This window comes from Coregonus lavaretus (assembly GCF_964263955.1).
Source record: "Coregonus lavaretus genome assembly, chromosome: 38".
Taxonomy (NCBI): Eukaryota; Metazoa; Chordata; class Actinopteri; order Salmoniformes; family Salmonidae; genus Coregonus; species Coregonus lavaretus.
Genome location: NC_140025.1, coordinates 14,318,476 through 14,336,795, shown reverse-complemented (window position 1 = coordinate 14,336,795; position 18,320 = coordinate 14,318,476). Strand labels below are relative to the sequence as shown.

The window sequence follows — 18,320 nt, the reverse complement described above, 5'->3', positions numbered from 1 at the left end:
TTTGGAATGGAGGTAATTCGGAACACTGAAATACTTGTGACATTGAAATCTACTTAAAAACTGCATCAAACTTCATAGAAAATATTAATTGTGTGAAATGAATCTACATGCATGTTCTAATCATTTAGACAGATACCTACAGCACACATTTTTGTTCTATGGTTTAACTGTCCCAGTTCGATGTTGCCCCTGGTCAGTCCAGAAATCTGAGGTTTGTAACTCTGAGGTTCTACTGTATATGCATGCTTCTTTGTAATACATGTTCTTTTTTGACACGTACCGCCCGTGGGCCAAGGGCTCTGGTTCATGAGTTTCCCTGGTTCAGGCTGCTGCATGAAAAGCTGGTTGAGTTTGTCCTGCATGTCCTTCTTAGCGCGCCCCTCCTCCTCGCTCACGCGCTTCATCCAGGGCTGGGGGGGCGGGGTGGGGGCCTCCACCATACCCTCATCTCGCCACGCCAGGCCCTCGTCAGTGGCAGACAACCTGGGGAGAGGAAAGGGGGTGTTAGAGGTAACCTCTGTAAACTGACTGGATCACAGTGATGGGGCTGCATCCGTGTAACCCATACAGAATGAGAGGACATAGGAGCAGCTCGCTCACACATATGGTGTCCTGTGCGCAAACACACACAATCTCTCAAAGACAGAAACCCACACACACACCTTCCGTCTGTGAGCTCGGCGGACTTGGCCCTCTCCTGAGCGATGGCGTGGATGTTGATTTCTCCCTCCAGGTGATCCTTCTGCTTCTGTCTCTGCTGCTTGCTGTGGATCTCTCGGAGCTCCTGCAAGGCAGCGTGGGATAGAGGAGGACCGGTGAGGGGAAGTTTGGGCGGGGTCGCCGGGACTCAACACAACACTCACATCACAGTGAGGCGTCAGCCATTTTGTGCCCTGTAAGCGCCATTATGATCCCAGCCGGGCTCAGTTACCAGAGGGAAAGTCTGTGTTTAGGCTATTGCTTCCCTCCATTTAATCTAATCTCTGTGTTTTCTCCAATTAATGCTGGGACACTACTACTACTACTACTACTGAAATGTAGGTTTGGTTGGATATTTGGGGCGGACGCACTTGCACAAAACATGGCCGCCGCCACAGTGCGTTCATGGGAGTTGGACAGCTCTCGGAGTCTGGCGAGCGCTGCACATGAACCACTGAGGGAGGGTTAAACAAGCCCTGGGTTACTACGGCAACACGGACACCACTGGAACTGGAAGCTTGCAGTGTTTCATTGCTCCGGGGTGAAGTTTTCCTTAGGTACAGATCTAGGATCAGCTTAATCTCCCCCAATCCTAACCTTAACCTTGCGGGGGAAATGCAAAACTGACCTAAGATCAGTGTCTAGGGGCAACTTCGTTCTGCTCCGGTTTGAGCACCAAATGGAAACACTACTGGTTAAAGCCAAGTGGTACCAACCAATCACAGAGAGCGTTCATGGTTCTGGGAGACATCTGAGCCAAACTATGGTTCTCAAAAAAACACAGACTGATATGGAGTTTGGTCAAAAGAGTTGAATGGGAAATTCACAAGGATCATAGGTAGGTGTTATTCAAACCCATCCTCTCTAAAGGGTTAAGAAAGTCTTAATATACAGTCTGAGCAGGAAATAAAGTTGTGAGGACTTGATTTTCCTGAAGGAATTACTATCAATACCATGAATCAGTCTTAGATTAGATGAAAATGCAATTTAAATTATATCTTCATTGACCAGAGAAATAATCGAATGTCCATATCTGATACGAGGGATAGATATCCAACAAATATCCAGATCACATATTAAGGCCAAACGAGCTTGAAAACTGTTGGTCCTGACCACTACTATGGCCCATTTGGACACAGTGACTGCTGGGTAATGTAATCCGGCCTTAGAAAGCACACCGCACACACACCACAGCCCCCAGGTTAACTAGGCTCATAGCTTAAGATTGTGATTAACCATGCGTTGTCAAACACCATGCAACCAAAGGCTTCACCCCCATATGTTAAGTTGGCGTGCCATCAACACATGGGGCTGGAGAGTGAGGTACCTTCAGGAAAGCTAGATTTGTTTAGTACTTGGTTAAAATGGTGAGACGCACGACTGACTGAGCAACTGTGGAGATTTCTTGAAATAATCTCACAATAACAATAACTTGAGGACCAGTTTCATATTGCCTCAATCTATTGATAAATGACATTACCTTGTTCTATATTTCTTTCCTGTACCAAGTCTTCAATTAGCCTATGTCTGTATGGATTTGGTCTCCCAAAATAGTAGGCCCTACACCCCAGTTCACTATTAAATAAATACATCACTAACGCTAGTGGCCACTCACCCAGTAGAAGGACTGTACAGCCGCAACGCGTCGTTCGAGTGCGCCGTTTTTAATCTTGTCCTCCTGCCATGTAATTAAACAAAGGCATTTCATTTCTTTCCAATAAGACAGAGTGCCTTAGGAGTCTTTTGGGAAGTGTTTTTGTGCTTTCTACAGATGTTTACCAATGCAACAAAAGCGTGTCTTCCAGTTTGTTTGGATACCAAAGAGGGTAAATGTTCTCCTCTCACCGTAACCAAAACTACGAAGCCTGACAACTGAAAGCTCAAGGAGCTGAAAAATATAAAATTGTCATCGATTCAATTTAATAAATGAAATAGCTGAACAACCAGGTTCATGCACAGGGTGGCTAACAACATTGACCGGAGCGGTGTCCCACTATACACTTGCATACTACCTAGTGTGACCCAATTGACTTTGGTCTTGGCAATGCATTCTAAATAGTATGCTAGTGTTTTTATTGGGCCCTAGTCTAGAGGGTTTAGGAGGCAATGAGAGAGATATACTCCAGCACCACCCAGAAGATAGATAAAGGAGGGAAGCGGCTAGCTTTTATTAACTCGCTGCAGGGCTAACGAAGCTAAGGCTAAAGACGCTCAAGCGGAAGGGCAGCATGGCTTGCTTTGACCAGCCCTTCAAAGGAAGTGGAGGAGTGGTAAGGGGGTTGGGGTGGGGGTGGGGGAGCGCAGGGGGAAGGGCGTGGAGGAAGAGGAGGAGGAAGAGGAGGGGGAGGCAGTAGGGACACCTGCAGGTAGACGTCTATACGCTGCAAACAGGCCAGGAGGGCCGAGAGACAGTCCAGCAGCATCTGGTCCACCGAGCCCCCCTCGGACTGAAAAGAGACAGACAGGGACCCCAAGGTCAAGGGTCAGATAGAACAGCAGCAGTGCCACCGAGGTCAACAACAGGGTCGTGTTCATTAGGCACCAAACAGAAAGAAACAGACTAAAAAGGGAGGGTGGGACTACCTGCGCAATAAGAAAAACACATTTTGGTTTTCCATTGCGTTGGCCTAATGAACACGACCCAGGTATACATCCAGATCGGACTCAACCCCTACCCTGACCTGGTGCCTTGAGTTAGGTGGCCCAACAGTCCCATGTGGCTGTGTCCGACGTCAAACCATAGCAACCCACATACAGCTTAACCATATATTAATTCCCCAGGTTGAGCCCACAGGATGTTGTGAGGTAGAGGGCCACACTGCTCGGAAGCAGCACATCCTACCACAGGCACAGACACGGGGTGAGTCTAATATACCCATCACAATACCAAGCTCTGCTGAGCAGACCCTAACAGAACTGCACTAGGCCTGGTTAAGCATCCACCACAGTTGCTGGAACCGTGCTTTGAAAGGACAATGTGAAATATATCAAGCCAACCCAGTACAGTTCCGGTTGGCCCTGTAGCGTAACAAGGGTCTATCCTTCTTCATCAGTTAGTAAGGTAGCTTCCTTCTTTAGCATTGGGTTTCAGATCTGCTTAGTAACAACAACACACCGAGTTATTCTGATTGGTTATTATTCTCCAGAGAGGTGCACTACTCTAGAGCGTCCTGCGGGGGGCAGCAGTGCTGGTGAGTGGACTACCTGTCGCCCCCTCTGCTCCTCCAGCAGCAGCTCCAGACGGAGGCCCTCTATCCGGGCAGTGTGGCCCTGATAGAAAGCAGCCAGAGACTGGACGGACAGGCGAGGGCGTGGGCAGAGGCGGGACGCAGAGGTCAGAGGGCACGGGGCGAAGGTCAGCCAAGCCACACAGACCAGACAGGGGTGGCAGGGTGGATGGCGGGCGGGGCGAAAGAGTGAGCAACAGTCAGATATAGTGAGAGAACAACAGTGTAAACACCCCCACGTTTTCCCCTAGGTACAGATCTAGGATCAGCTCCCCTTCCCACAATGCAAAACTGACCCAAGATCAGTGTCTAGGGGCAATTTCACCCTATTCCACTACAGTGCACTCCGCATGTAGTGATCAAATTCACACAATTTGATCGCTATAACGTTTCTATGATCGCATTCACTATAAGCGGCATGCACTGTTCTGTATATCTGAAACACTGGGACCCTGATGTGGTATGTGGAGCAATTCAAAAGGTGTTGGTTGAAAAGATAAAGGAATTGAGATCACATTGAAATTAAAAAGGGGGATCATCAGACACACACAAATCATCAAGCTCTCTGACAGTCTTGGCGCCCCAACACACACACACGACATTAAGAGATGCAAAGGTATCGGTGGGCAGAAAGAAAGTACTGGAAGCCAGTGTTTTAAATTGTCCACTGTCAACTGTTAAACTGAGCATATGGGGCAAATCCAAACTTCCACTTATTAAGTCACATTTTCATTTAGTCTCTAATTGAAATCAATGCATGGTGAAAATTCGACTTAAGTGGAAGTTAGGATTCACCCCTATGAGAAGAACTGTAGCCTGTTGGTCACTTCGAACTCTTCACTAGGTACAGGAGATAGGGACAGGGCTCTCCAACTGTGTTCCTGGAGAGCTACCGTCCCATAGGTTTTAACTCCAACCCTAATCTAGCACACCTGTTTCTAATAATTAGCTGGTGGATAAGCTGTATCAGGCTAGTTACAACTGGGGTTGGAGCGAAAACCTACAGGACTGTAGCTCTCCAGGAACATGGTTGGAGAGCCCAGGGCCCGGTTTCCCGATTGAACTTAAGCTTACGAGTATTTTAACGAGGCATCGTTCCTATAAACACCACAGAGAATGTTCATAAGTGCGTCGTTGGAGCATGTGTCGATACTGATAGGATCGAAAGAAAGTCGGCGCTGCTCTCGGATCAGCTTTCTCCATTTAAATGTTACTTTAGCATTATAATTATTACACAATACTGACAACAGATCAACTCCTAGAGAGATTTTATAACCTATTTGGCTGCAAATATTGAGGCGGTTTATTCTAATGCCAACCCTATAAAAACACACTAAATCACATATTTGGCACATCATTGCACACGTTACACAGCATGAAATATATTGAGACAAAAATTACAGACAGAAGCCTTGCAAAATAGAACTCATTGATTGAACTAGCCTATGATTGAAATATAGGCTATAGGCCTATGTAGCCTATACTGTATCTTCTTTTAATGCACTCATCTCTGTTCATTTGAAGCATTTTTATCCTTTGCTTGTTTGTAACAATTGCAAAAACATAGACAACTTTGTATTTGTAGTCAACTTCCTTCTGAAGTTAGCTGTGTCACAGAGAGACAGATCAACATCTTGATTCTATGTGTACTGGAGATATTCTGTGTATAAAGTGACGCAGAAGGGTAAAAAAGCATCTAACGACGCACTGTGCTGTTCTATGAGTGGTCTGGGGCAGTCGGTAAATAACAAGCATTTTCAAGTGAAACTTTACTAATGATGGTTTTGGGAAACAGCTCAGAGATTTAACGATGCTCCTACGAAGGTTCTAACGATGAACTTAGCCTTAAAAACCAGGCTCTGGTCTTTAACCTAGTCAGATGAATCGTTAGTGAGTAGTAGTACCTTGAGCTGGGTGTTGAAGGCGTCTATCTCCAGCAGTTTGGAGCGGGTCTCTCTCTCCACAGTGTCTAGCTGTTCTCTCAGCTGCTGCCGACTAGACTCCTTGACCTCCACCGCCTTCTGCAGCGACGCCAGGGAGTCTCCTGGACAGGGACGGGGTTGTATTTATTAGTGCCCAGCATAGCAATCTTTTCGTTTTGAACCTAGTGAATATGACCCAGAGAGCAAGCGCCGTATCGGTTATTATAAACCGGGTGGTTCGAGCCTTGAATGCTGATTGGCTGAAAGCCGTGGTGTATCAGACCATATACCACGGGTATGAAAAAAAAATATTTGTACTGTTCTAATTACTTTGGTAACCAGTTTATAACAGCAATAAGGCACCTAGGGCGTTTGTGGTATACGGCCAATATACCACGGCTAATGGCTGTATCCAGGTACTCCGCACTGCTTCATGCATAAGAATTTAGCGGTGGTATATTGGTCATATACCACACCTCCTCGGGCCTTATTGCTTAAGTATAGTACGGCAGTCAGTCTTTCCCTTAGTTTTGTTTGCAGGTGGTGTACAAAGGCCTCTCAGGCAACAGATTGTCAATTAAAACTAATATGCCAGATTATTTTATGTGGCGCTAGGTGGGGGGCACTTCCACACCTATCCTACAGTAGGGGAAACACTGTAGTACAGGTTATAAGTCAGTCCAATGTGGCCTACCCATGTAAAGTATGATAGCATAGCTAGGACTAGCTAGCAATCAAGCTAAAGCTAACTACTCATTTATGACAAGTACATGGGGGAATAAAAAACAGTGCATTTATCGATCCCCGGGACCACCCATACATAAAAATGTATGCACGCATGACTGTAAGTCGCTTTGGATAAAAGCGTCTGCTAAATGGCATATTATATTATTATTATAGGGGAATTATTGTATCGATTTAGCAGAGAATTCACAAGCCATCTATAATAGCAAAGCATATAGTACATGGTCTGAGTCCCAAATGGCACCCTATTCCCTATATAGTGCACTACTTTTGATCAGGGATCTGGGCGACGCTCTCTGTTGAAAGATGTGCGGAGGTGAGATGAGGAAGCAGTACTTACTGTGCAGGCTGTTCTGTTGGACCTGTTTGAGTTGTTCGTTTAGACACTGTTTGTCAGGGATCAGCCTGCCGAGCCACTGCTGAGAGTCCTGCGGGAGACACACAGCAACGGCAAGTCTTAGAGAAACTGCATCTGTACTAGGGGTGTAAACTTTGGATCCCTAACTGTTTTTTTGTCCCCCCCCCACACTTAATTAAAATCACAGTGCAGTTATCACAAAACATACTATTTTCTGTGTTATAGCGATAGGCTATAAAGGCATGGGAAAGTTGAGTAATTCAAATAAAAGCAGAGAGGAAGAGGCAAACTTTAGGCTACTTTGGTGAATTTGCAAGGCAAGACATTGTGAGATGCAGATTACCAAAACATATGAGCACGTTTCTGCCTGCCCCTCCTCACCCTCCCTGTGAAGAGGTGGTGATGAAGGAGTCAGGCGCAGGAGGGTAAATCACAGAATAACAGGCTTTAATCCGCAAAATACAGGTTTACGCAGAAATGCGTCAAACACACTCCAGGGCACAAAACAGGCGCACTGGAAAATACAAGGCATACGGGAAAGAAACTCCCGTCGATACACAATATACGAGCTCCACCAGCTTCACTAACCTCCACAAATAAACAATCACCCACAAGGACAAGGGGGCAGAGGGAACACTTATACACAGACTAATTAGGGGAATAGAACCAGGTGTGTGTGATTGACAAGACAATCGTGATGATGATTGGGGCGGCAGTGGTTAGTACTCCGGTGACGACGAACGCCGAAGCCTGCCCGAACAAGGAGGGGAGGCAGCCTCGGCGGAAGTCGTGACACTCCCTCCCTTGCGCTGGCCTGCCTGCTCGGTCTCTTTGCTAATGATCCAAGTGTGTGTTCAGTCTTCGGTCTGTTGTATGTAGAATATCCTAGCCAACTCATGGCACCGATGTCGCCGGGATACAGATTGCCTCATAATATTAATATACAGTAGGCTACCGGTAGCCTTTATCGATTACCCTTTTCAGACATAATGGAATGTGGCCCCTTGAAAGCGCCTCGGCTACGGCATGTTTGTTTGTCTGTCTGTTAGGGTAGGCTACACTACAGACTTTTCTTCCCTGGAGATATGAAGGGGCATGCATTTTACTTGTCTGTAAAGGAATAAGGCATTTGAAGTGGGACTAACGTCCATCACTAGGTGTCACGAGAATTTTCCTATCTCAATGGTTGAACTCAACGATCACTCAAGCTTTGAATAATTCCCAGAGGTTGTAAGGCTCTGGTTAATAAATAATTAAACAAAGTCCCAGTCTGCAATAGTCCCCAAAGTGCAGAGCAAGTCCTTTTATTCACACACAAGTTCTTATCATAGGCTACTCCCTGCTTAGACGGGCTGTATTTTTCCATTAGGCCTCTACATGGTTTTCTCGTCTACAAGCCTCTCGCTTCCCCTCCCTAGGTGGGGACATCTGGTTTCCCATCAGACCCCTGCATGCATAGCTGCAAAAGACCACAAGGTCCTATTTCTAAGTCTAACTAAGCTACACACATCATCAGATTATAGTATTATGATTCTAATACATTTCACACAGTTATACAGTTTCGGGGTGGAATACTTTAGTCATTACCTTAAACATACAAATTCTTCTATCACTAGGCAAACAAAACCGTCAATCAAATAATCTTGAGCTACTGCACGCAGACTAATCTCTCATAAAAAAAGTACTTTAAAGTTTGTTACATTTTGACTAATACATTTTGTAGAAATAAAACATCTAGCTTCCATACCAAAAAAAAACGGCATAAAAGAAACAGCACATCAATCAGCAACGTTTGTTGTTGTTAGGGAAAAAATATAGAACATTTTATGCTGGAGCAGAATTCTACTGTCACTTTTTTGAATTATCTGAAAAGTTACCAATTGTAGCTATCGACATGTTACTGTAGCTGCGTTCTATGTCTGTAAAGGGTTGCGGTAGATATACCTTCATTGCCCAGCCCTAGCGGTCATACGTAACAGTACCATTATTCTGCATTGGAAATTGACGTGGAATTGTATGATTTTTACTTATCGTTTTAACAGAAAACCGATAAAATAATGGTCGTTTAAACGTTAAGCAAAATTTTCCATTTGTCACATCCCTAATCTGTACAGGGTTTGGGTGGAGGATATCCACCTGAGGCTACAGTGGAATGTATGTGTGTGTGTGTCAGGGTTTCCGTTAGGAAAATGTGGCGCCGGACATTTGACCGGCAGCATTGTAATTTAACGGACATTTGAGAAATCTACCGGACCCATAAGCATTGTGTGCGTAAACTGTTTAGGGCGTCCACCCACGGTGTTCAATATGACAGAAATCACATTTCGATTATGGTAATTCATTAACAGAACATGCAACTCGAGGATGCAACGGCATGCATCCTTCTTACCGAATTCCGATGCAAACTTTTAAGATCTTAAAATAACTGCCACATTTACTTTTCCTCAGCCAACAAGAAGATAAATTAATAGCAAAATCACTAGCCTATGCCAATCCAATATCCCCCATAGTAGAAAAGTGTATCTATTCTATTGGGGGATATTGGTCAGCTTGTCGTTCTGTGCAAGAAAGAAAAAGCCTATTCTAAAACTGACTCTGGGACAGTTGTTGGATGATAGATCCCAAATTCATACAATCAGTAGGCCTAGGCTACATTTTAAATTTTAGTCATTTAGCAGACGCTCTTATCCAGAGCGACTTACAGTTAGTGAGTGCATACATGTTTTTTTGTTGTTGTTTTTTTTGTTTAATACTTGCCCCCCGTGGGAATCGAACCCACAACCCTGGCGTTGCAAGCGCCATGCTCTAACAACTGAGCTACACGGGGCCTGCTACATATATATATATATATATTTTTTAATAACAATGAGGCTGATGCAACAGATCAAAATGTTTAGCTTAAAATGTTGACAAACTATTATTTCTTCACATTAAGCGTAGCAATGCACACAAGGCAGTACAGGCTACACGCAAATGCTTGTTCCATAATGCAATTTGGGGAACTACCATTGTCAAAAGCGCACCACACATGCGAGTGGTTTCATGTGACAGATGGAAATATATTTTTTAAGACGGGCGATCTAAAGATGCAACAACTAGCATGGGTTGCTAATATGTCTAGGATTGTGTCTTCGGCTACTGGACAATGAAATAAAGTGCCTCCACGTTTCTGTGTTCGGATTTTACTTTGAAGGTAAGACATGTCTCATAATCTGAAGTCAAATGTTCAGGTTTTAAACAATAAAGTATATGTTTTAAAAAATGCATACTGCCTCCAGCTCATTGCAAATTGGTGTGTGACGCGCTGAAGCCTGCCAACCATTGCCTATATGCACTTGAATGGCGAATGGGAAGCGCGCTTCAATTACCAGTTGAGAAATAAAAATAGTAGCTCTTTAATCGTCGTCATCAAAACTGTTTTTTACATACGATTGCATTTAGTATTTTGACGCAATGATTGGGCTTATAAAAGCACAAATGAGCTGTTTGAGAAGCTGTAGCAGCTGCTCTCGCGCTGTCTGACAGATTTTCCGCTCATAGGCTCTGTGCGTGTGATAAACATAACGACTAATGAAAATACACACGCGCCAATTTCATTCCACTCAAATTTGCAAATTAACCTTTAGACCGATAATCATGACCGGACAAATGCATTTCCATCGACTGGTATTTCCATCAATGCATTGGTTAAAAAGCATTATTTTGCTATGCGATTCTCTTTTTCTTCTCCCGGACAATTGCCGCCAGTATTATTTATCGGCTTTTCATTATTTTTATTTTTTTATCGGCACAAAAGCCGGCTATTACCGGCTAACGGAAACCCCGGTGTGTGTGTGTGTACCTCTGTATACGATGCAGTCTTCAGTGCCCTCCATAATTATTGGGACAGCGAAGCATTTCTTCTTTTGGCTTTATAATAATGTATGGAGTCATTTTGGAGTTACTATTATAAATAAGAATTTAATATGTTTCTAAACACTTCTACATTAATGTGGATGCTACCATAATTACGGATAATCCTGAATAAATAGCAAATAATGATGAGTGAGAAAGTTAAACGTCTAAATATCATACCCCACCAAAAATGCTAACTTCCCCTGTTATTGTAATGGTGAGGGTTGGGGGTCTTGGGGGTATGATATTTGTGCGTCTAACTTTCTCAGTCATCATTATTCACTATTCATTCAGGATTATCTTTAATCATGGTAGCATCCACATTAATGTAGAAGTGTTTAGAAACATATTCTATTCTTATTTAAAATAAAAGTGACTCCAAAATGACACAATTCATTATTTACCATTCATTTCTATTGGGCACAAAATAATCTGAAACAACCAAAACAAACAGTCAATGCTTCCAAAAAATGTGTAGAGTCACAAGCTTGATGTAGTCATTGAGTGCTTTGTATATGGGACCAAATACTTAACTTTTTCCTACACAAGTGAATTTGTCCCCTAAAATGGGGGGACTATGTACAATAAGTGCTGTAATTTCTAAACAGTTCACCATATATGGATGAAAATACCCTCAAATTAAAGCTGACAGTATGCACATTGTTTGATTTCAAATCCAAACTTTTGGAGTATAGAGCCAAAAGTAGAAAAAAAGCTTCACTGTCCCAATAATTACATAGAGCACTGTGTGTTACACAAGGTGTGTACGTACCTGCAGCTGCTGTTGGAGGTGGGTGATCTCTGCGATGCGGATCTCGCGGTTCTTGTTGGTGCTCTCGATCTCATGCCGCTGGGCAGACAGGCGGAAGCGGATGTCCTGTAGCTTGCCCTCCAGCTGGCTCTTCTTGTCGTTCTGGGGGGGGGGGGGGGGGGGGAGAGAATGAACTGAGAAACTAAATACCATACATTATTCTATTTTCTTCAAAAGAATAAAGCAAATACATCTTGGGACTAAAGGTATGATTGTGTGTCTCTGTCTTTACCAGTGCCTCTAGCTCAAACTCCAGGGTCTTCTTGCGGGCTTTGAGCAGGACAATGTTTTCCTGCTCTCGGTTCCTCTGGGTCAGCAGCTCCTGCCGGCGGTTCCTCTCCCACTCCAACTGACGCTGGCGCTCCAGCTCCCGCTTCGCCGCCTACCCCGAGGAAACACAGAGGAAATGTTATACTGTATACGTAGAAATTGTACAGAGCCAGCCGTGTTTGAGTGGTAACACTTCCAGTTCTATGCACACATTCAACTTCCTGCCGGAGACCTGGGTTCAATCCCCATTTTCACCCTTTTCTCTACACCTGTCCTGCCCTGTCATTAAAGCAACACAATAAGAAAAGAGTGAATTTACAATCTTAAAAAGACAAAGTAATAGAATGACTTGAGTATATTCTATTTACATGTACATTTTAGTCATTTAGCAGACGCTCTTATCCAGAGCGACTTACAGGAGCAATTAGGGTTAAGTGCCTTGCTTAAGGGCACATCGACAGATTTTTCACCTAGTCGGCTCGGGGATTAGAACCAGCGACCTTTCGGTTACTGGCACAACGCTCTTACCCACTAAGCTATCTGCCACCCCAGATTATTTCTATGGTTAATATGCACACACACACACACACACCTCTTCTCTGCGGTCTTCCTCTCAATATCTCCATTCGTTCCGGTGTTCTTCACTTTCCCCCTTACACCTCTTTCCCATCTCCCCCCCTCCTCCCCTCTCGACCTCCTCCCTCTGCCTCTCCAGCTCCCTCTTTCCTCTATCCTCACTGTCCTCCTTACCCCGTCTTTTCCACCTCTCCTCACCTCTCTCCTCTCGATCTCCTTGCGTCTCTCCTCCTCCCGCTGCCTCTCCAGCTCCCTCTGCTTCTCTAGCTGCCTCTCCAGCTCCTGCTGCCGCCTCCTCTCCTGCTCCAGCCGCTCGCGCTCCTTCCTCTCCTGCTCCTCGCGCTCCAGCGCTGCCAGACGCTCCTGCTCCTTGCGCTGCAGCTCAAGCAGGGCCTGCCGACGCTTCTCCAGCTCCAGGTTGCCCCGCTCAAAGTTCTCCCGCTTCCTGTCCTCGAATGTCACTTTGGGGAGGGAGAGAGAGAGATAGAGGGGTCAGAGAGAGAGAGGGGTCAGAGAGAGAGAGAGCGCGAGAGAGAAGGGGGACATATTTTGCCCTGTTGCCTAATTTTCAGGGGCATTTCTGGGAAAACTGGGGGCATTTTTATATACCATTTATATTTATAAAGGAGCATTTTTCTGTGTGTTTAAAGGAGCAATCTGGGATAGGTAGATACATTTTTGGACTTTAGAATTGACGATACATAGCCATAGATTCTAGTAGAATATAACTCAAATGCTTGTGAGCTTAGTTCAACTGTCGTACCCCATCCGAACCCAAAATATAAACTCGTTTTAACTCCATTGTTCATTAACAATGTAATTGTAAACAAACACTGCATAGCTTCAGAACTATCATTTTGATCCCATGGATGGTCAGTCATTACATCATCCATAGATCTGTCTATGAATTTAAGAGTGGTTACATTTCTCCAGCTTCTGTTTCTCGCTCTCTTGCTCCTCTTCGGCCTCCTCTTGGACCCTCTGGTCAGTGGAGTGCAGGCTGGTGAGAGACACCCCGCTACCGCTACGCACCCTCCTGGAGACGTACAACATCAGACCACAGTCAGTCAGAGCAGCTCACTAACCTACAGCACCTCATATGGGGCATGGATGGGCAGGACCAGGAGTTTTTCCTGACCGTGAGTCTTGACCAGGAAAAACTCCTGGCCGTGGTGTGGGGCAATAAGATCAATAAGGCATCTTTAGACAAGACTGCCTAAGGTAAGTGCCAGTATCAATGCATACTCTGCAGACAGAGGTAGAGCTAAGGGGCATTGCCAGACAGCAGTGGATTGTACCTAAAGGTGGGGGGGATGAAGTCTGGGGGCAGGATAGGGGGCAGGGGCAGGCCGGACATGGCCATGTCAATCAGGTGCATGGCCAGGATGAACTCCTCGGCCGTCAGCTTGCCGTCCTGGTCGATGTCCGACAGGTTCCTACAGAGAAACAGGGAGAGGGAGAGAAAGACGTGGCGTGTTACCACCAGCCATGCACTTCCTGTCCTGTGACTAGCAGAGTGGAGGAAGGTGAAACACAGTGTCGTTTAGGAGCACCCTGACGACAACTGATCCGCGACCAGTTTTGCGTTTCACCCTCCTAAACAGCAACTGATTTATGACTAGTTTTGCAATATGATGGTTAAGCTGATCCTAGATCTGTGCCTAAAGGAAACTTCTACCCAGAGTCAGCGGAGAGAAGCAGTAGTCAGAGAACAGAGCGCAGCAACGTGTGAACATACAGGAATTAGTGCCAAATGTGCCAAAAGTATTGGCCCCACTCCCAGCTCTTACCATATGGATGCCAGCGAGGTCTGGGGCAAACTGGACTGCATCAGGATGGTTCTTGCTTGGGGTCCTGAAAGAAACAGCTCTTTTGAGAAACCTGATGTGGATTGGATAAACCGCAGTGTGTATTGTTGACAGACAAGGTCTTACCGGTGAGGTGGCCGCTCATCATCTTGTCGTGGCTGTTGAAGAGCTGCCGGTACTTTAGCCGTGACGAGCTGGGAACAGCCCAGTCAATGGGAGGCTGGGAGGGCACAGGGGTGCTGAGATGGAGAGGGGGGAGACAATATTTTATTAAAAGCGTCTTTTCAAACAGACTTTTTGATAACACTGTAAGATCATATTTTATAACTTAGCTAGTCATGTTGGAAATAGATTTATAAATAGCCCGTTTTTGGATTGCGTAAACAGTAATTGTTTGATTGCGGGGATGCAGGTCTGTTCCAAACAAGTGTGCTTGCTCTAGTTCCTCAACGGCACAGCTAGCAGAGCTTATAGATGAAGACCCTTCTTTGAGTCAACAAAGTGCATTGAAATTACTTAGGAACTGTGCACACTTTGGAGAGGTGTGTGGCCACTTGGAGACACCAGTTAGACCTCTCACTCAAACCCTTGTCATTTTTTGTCTTATGTTGCACCTACCCCAACATTTACAATAATATTCTTACCATGTAACTGAATGTATCCAGAGTATTTTCAGATTTCATTATCAACAAATGCGTCTGAAAAGTACAGTACAGTGCCTTGCAAAAGTATTCATCCCCCTTGGCGTTTCTCCTATTTTGTTGCATTACAACCTGTAATTTAAATTGATTTTTATTTGGATTTTATGTAATGGACATACACAAAATAGTTCAAATTGGTGAAGTGAAAAGAAAAAAATAACTTGTTTCAAACAATTCAAAAAAATGTATAACAGAAAAGTGGTGCGTGCATATGTATTCACCCCCTTTGCTATGAAGCCCCTAAATAAGATCTGGTGCAACCAATTGCCTTCAGAAGTCACATAATTAGTTAAATAAAGTCCACCTGTGTGCAATCTAAGTGTCACATGATCTCAGTATATATATATACTGTTCTGAAAGGCCCCAGAGTCTGCAACACCAATAAGCAAGGGGCACCACCAAGCAAGCAGCACCATGAAGACAAAGGAGCTCGCCAAACAGGTCAGGGACAAAGTTGTGGAGAAGTACAGATCAGGGTTGGGTTATAAAAAAATATCCCAAACTTTGAACATCCCACGGAGCACAATTAAATCCATTATTAAAAATGGAAAGAATATGGCACCACAACAAACCTGCCAAGAGAGGGCCGCCCACCAAAACTCACAGACCAGGCAAGGAGGGCATTAATCAGAGAGGCAACAAAGAGACCAAAGATAACCCTGAAGGAGCTGCAAAGCTCCACAGAGGAGATTGGAATATCTGTCCATAGGACCACTTTAAGCCGTACACTCCACAGAGCTGAGCTTTACGGAAGAGTGGCCAGAAAAAAGCCATTGCTTAAAAGAAAATAATAAGCAAAACACGTTCGCCAAAAGGATTGTGGGAGACTCCCCAAACATATGGGAGAAGGTACTCTGGTCAGATGAGACTAAAATTTAGCTTTTTGGCCATCAAGGAAAATGCTATGTCTGGCACAAACCCAACATCTCGCATCACCCCGAGAACACCATCCCCACAGTGAAGCATGGTGGTGGCAGCATCATGCTGTGGGGATGTTTTTCATTGGCAGGGACTGGAAAACTGGTCAGAATTGAAGGAATGATGGATGGCGCTAAATACAGGGAAATTCTTAAGGGAAACCTGTTTCAGTCTTCCAGAGATTTGAGACTGGGACGGAGGTTCACCTTCCAGCAGGACAATGACCCTAATTATACTGCTAAAGCAACACTCGAGTGGTTTAAGGGGAAACATTTAAATGTCTTGGAATGGCCTAGTCAAAGCCCAGACCTCAATCCAATTGAGAATCTGTGGTATGACTTAAAGATTGCTGTACACCAGCAGAACCCATCCAACTTGAAGGAGCTGGAGCAGTTTTGCCTTGAAGAATAGGAAAAAATCCCAGTGGCTAGATGTGCCAAGCTTATAGAGACATACCCCAAGAGACTTGCAGCTGTAATTGGTGCAAAAGGTGGCTCTACAAAGTATTGACTTTGGGGGGGTGAATAGTTATGCACGCTCAAGTTCTGTTTTTTTGTCTTATTTGTTTCACTGTTTCAACTGACAAAATGGGACGTAGCCTGTTCATCTCTCTTTTTAACAAAGGGATCTCCTCTCAAAGTGATGTGATGGCTTTTTAATGAGCTAGCCTGTTGTGTGTTCAAAAAAAGACTCAGTGCCTTGATAAAATTAGAGTATGCAGCAGTCTAATAAGCACAAACACAGCTACATCTGTCCCTTTGAGTTTGGGCCCAGCGAGCAGGGGCCATTCTTCCAAGTGGGTGACATGTGACTCACCTAGTAGTCTCAAAGGACTGTCCCTGCAGCTTGGCACTGGAGCGGTTGAAAGAAGAGCTTTTGTTGAGTGTCGTGGCTGAAAGAGAGAGAGAGAGAGAGAGAGAGAGAGAGAGAGAGATGAGAGAAAGAGACCGAGAGAGGCGGGGAGCAGAATAAAACGGGGAATCACAAAAGGAATTTGTTAGTGAGGTTAAGAAAGGATTAAATCAACAAAGTGGAGATGATCTAAAACGTTGCCAGAGGGCTTCACTGTCATTCACCAGAACTCCACTTTGACTATTCAGTGGCGTGTCTAACGGCGATGCTGATTGGTCCATACCTGGGTGGGAGAAGCCAGTCATTGGTGCTCCGTTGGCCATGGGGGGTACAGACGGGGGAACCGATGACACCAGAGGGGGGGACATACCCACCCCTGGCATAGGAGGCATGGGTAATGGAGGGACTGCTGGGAGGCCTGGCATTACCCCTAAACCATGCATTCCTGCAGGGTGGAATGAAGTAAAGTATGTCAGACAAACATAAGACAACAGACCTCTATTCATTTTCTATTGACAAGCCTATTCTTTTAACACTGTGTCTACAAGTGCTGAATTCTGACTGATTCTCTTGAAAATGTACGATATTTCTCTGGTCATAAACAAGCAGTGCCTTCCTAGAGACAGCAATATGCCCTGGTAGTCAGGGGGAGCAACACTATATTGACCCAGACCGTTGCCTGTTCAAATAACAGAAACGGCATATTATGGTTGTGCTTTGAGATAGTAGGTAATCAGGTAGTTAAAGGTTTTAAATTAAATTGCCCCAGTGAAACATTTAGCAATGTACATAGATGGTGCAGATGATATGGCTTTGAGCACTCTAAAGTCCATTTAGTTAATGGTGGCCATTGGGACTGTAACATGGGTGTATCTCATAGCCTAGGGCATACTCTCCTAGTGTCTTTTACATCACCTGCACTGAACTGAAGAAAGAACAAGTGGACAGGTCAAAGCAAAAATTTAATAAAATTCCATCCGCCACACTGCTTTTACCTATCCTGCTGTACAGATCAGTGCAGATGGAAGAAAGGAAGCCACTTTAGACTATTGAGATGCACCCTGCCCCTGTCTTGTCCCTTACCGAAGGGTGCGGTGGGCGGCGGGGGCAGGGTGAGGGGCGGCTGCTTCATGGAGGGGGGCAGAGAGGGGGGCAGGGGGTGACCCTGCAGCTTGAGCTTGATCAGCTTCATGGCGATGGAGAACTCGTGCATGTCCATCTTCCCATCATTGTTCATATCGGCCAGGGCCCTGAGAGAAGGAGAGAGAGCGAGAGAGGGAGAAAGTAAAGAGATATGATTACATTATGCTGATTATTATCATTGTTGTTCTGAATCTCAGCTTTAGCAATATGTCCTTGTGAATGTCATGTCGATAAAGCAATTGGATAGAGAGAGAGAGACAGTGGAGTGGAAGACGGAGAGAGGAGAATGACAAAAACAAGAGAAAAGCAAAGAGAAAGAGAGAGAACAGTGGTTGACATTAGCAGCAGATTGAGTTAAGAATGGGAGAGATGGAGGGAGAGGAAGCAGAGAGGAGAC

General features: G+C 44.9%; 1 protein-coding gene across 1 annotated transcript in view; it reads right to left on the bottom strand.

Annotated features, from left to right (window-relative positions):
• Positions 1 to 18,320, bottom strand: part of LOC311112239 (intersectin-1-like) — a 62,954-nt gene that overhangs the window by 27,519 nt on the left and 17,115 nt on the right. Inside the window, exons 5-18 of the mRNA XM_084155285.1 lie at positions 17,864 to 18,030; positions 17,064 to 17,225; positions 16,745 to 16,820; positions 14,436 to 14,548; positions 14,292 to 14,355; positions 13,800 to 13,937; positions 13,425 to 13,537; positions 12,700 to 12,962; positions 11,888 to 12,037; positions 11,617 to 11,757; positions 6,933 to 7,020; positions 5,831 to 5,970; positions 663 to 784; positions 281 to 483 (exon numbers count right to left, since the gene is read on the bottom strand). Of these exons, the coding sequence (XP_084011411.1) occupies positions 281 to 483; positions 663 to 784; positions 5,831 to 5,970; positions 6,933 to 7,020; positions 11,617 to 11,757; positions 11,888 to 12,037; positions 12,700 to 12,962; positions 13,425 to 13,537; positions 13,800 to 13,937; positions 14,292 to 14,355; positions 14,436 to 14,548; positions 16,745 to 16,820; positions 17,064 to 17,225; positions 17,864 to 18,030 (1,940 nt within the window). The remainder of the gene's footprint in view (positions 1 to 280; positions 484 to 662; positions 785 to 5,830; positions 5,971 to 6,932; positions 7,021 to 11,616; positions 11,758 to 11,887; positions 12,038 to 12,699; positions 12,963 to 13,424; positions 13,538 to 13,799; positions 13,938 to 14,291; positions 14,356 to 14,435; positions 14,549 to 16,744; positions 16,821 to 17,063; positions 17,226 to 17,863; positions 18,031 to 18,320) is intronic.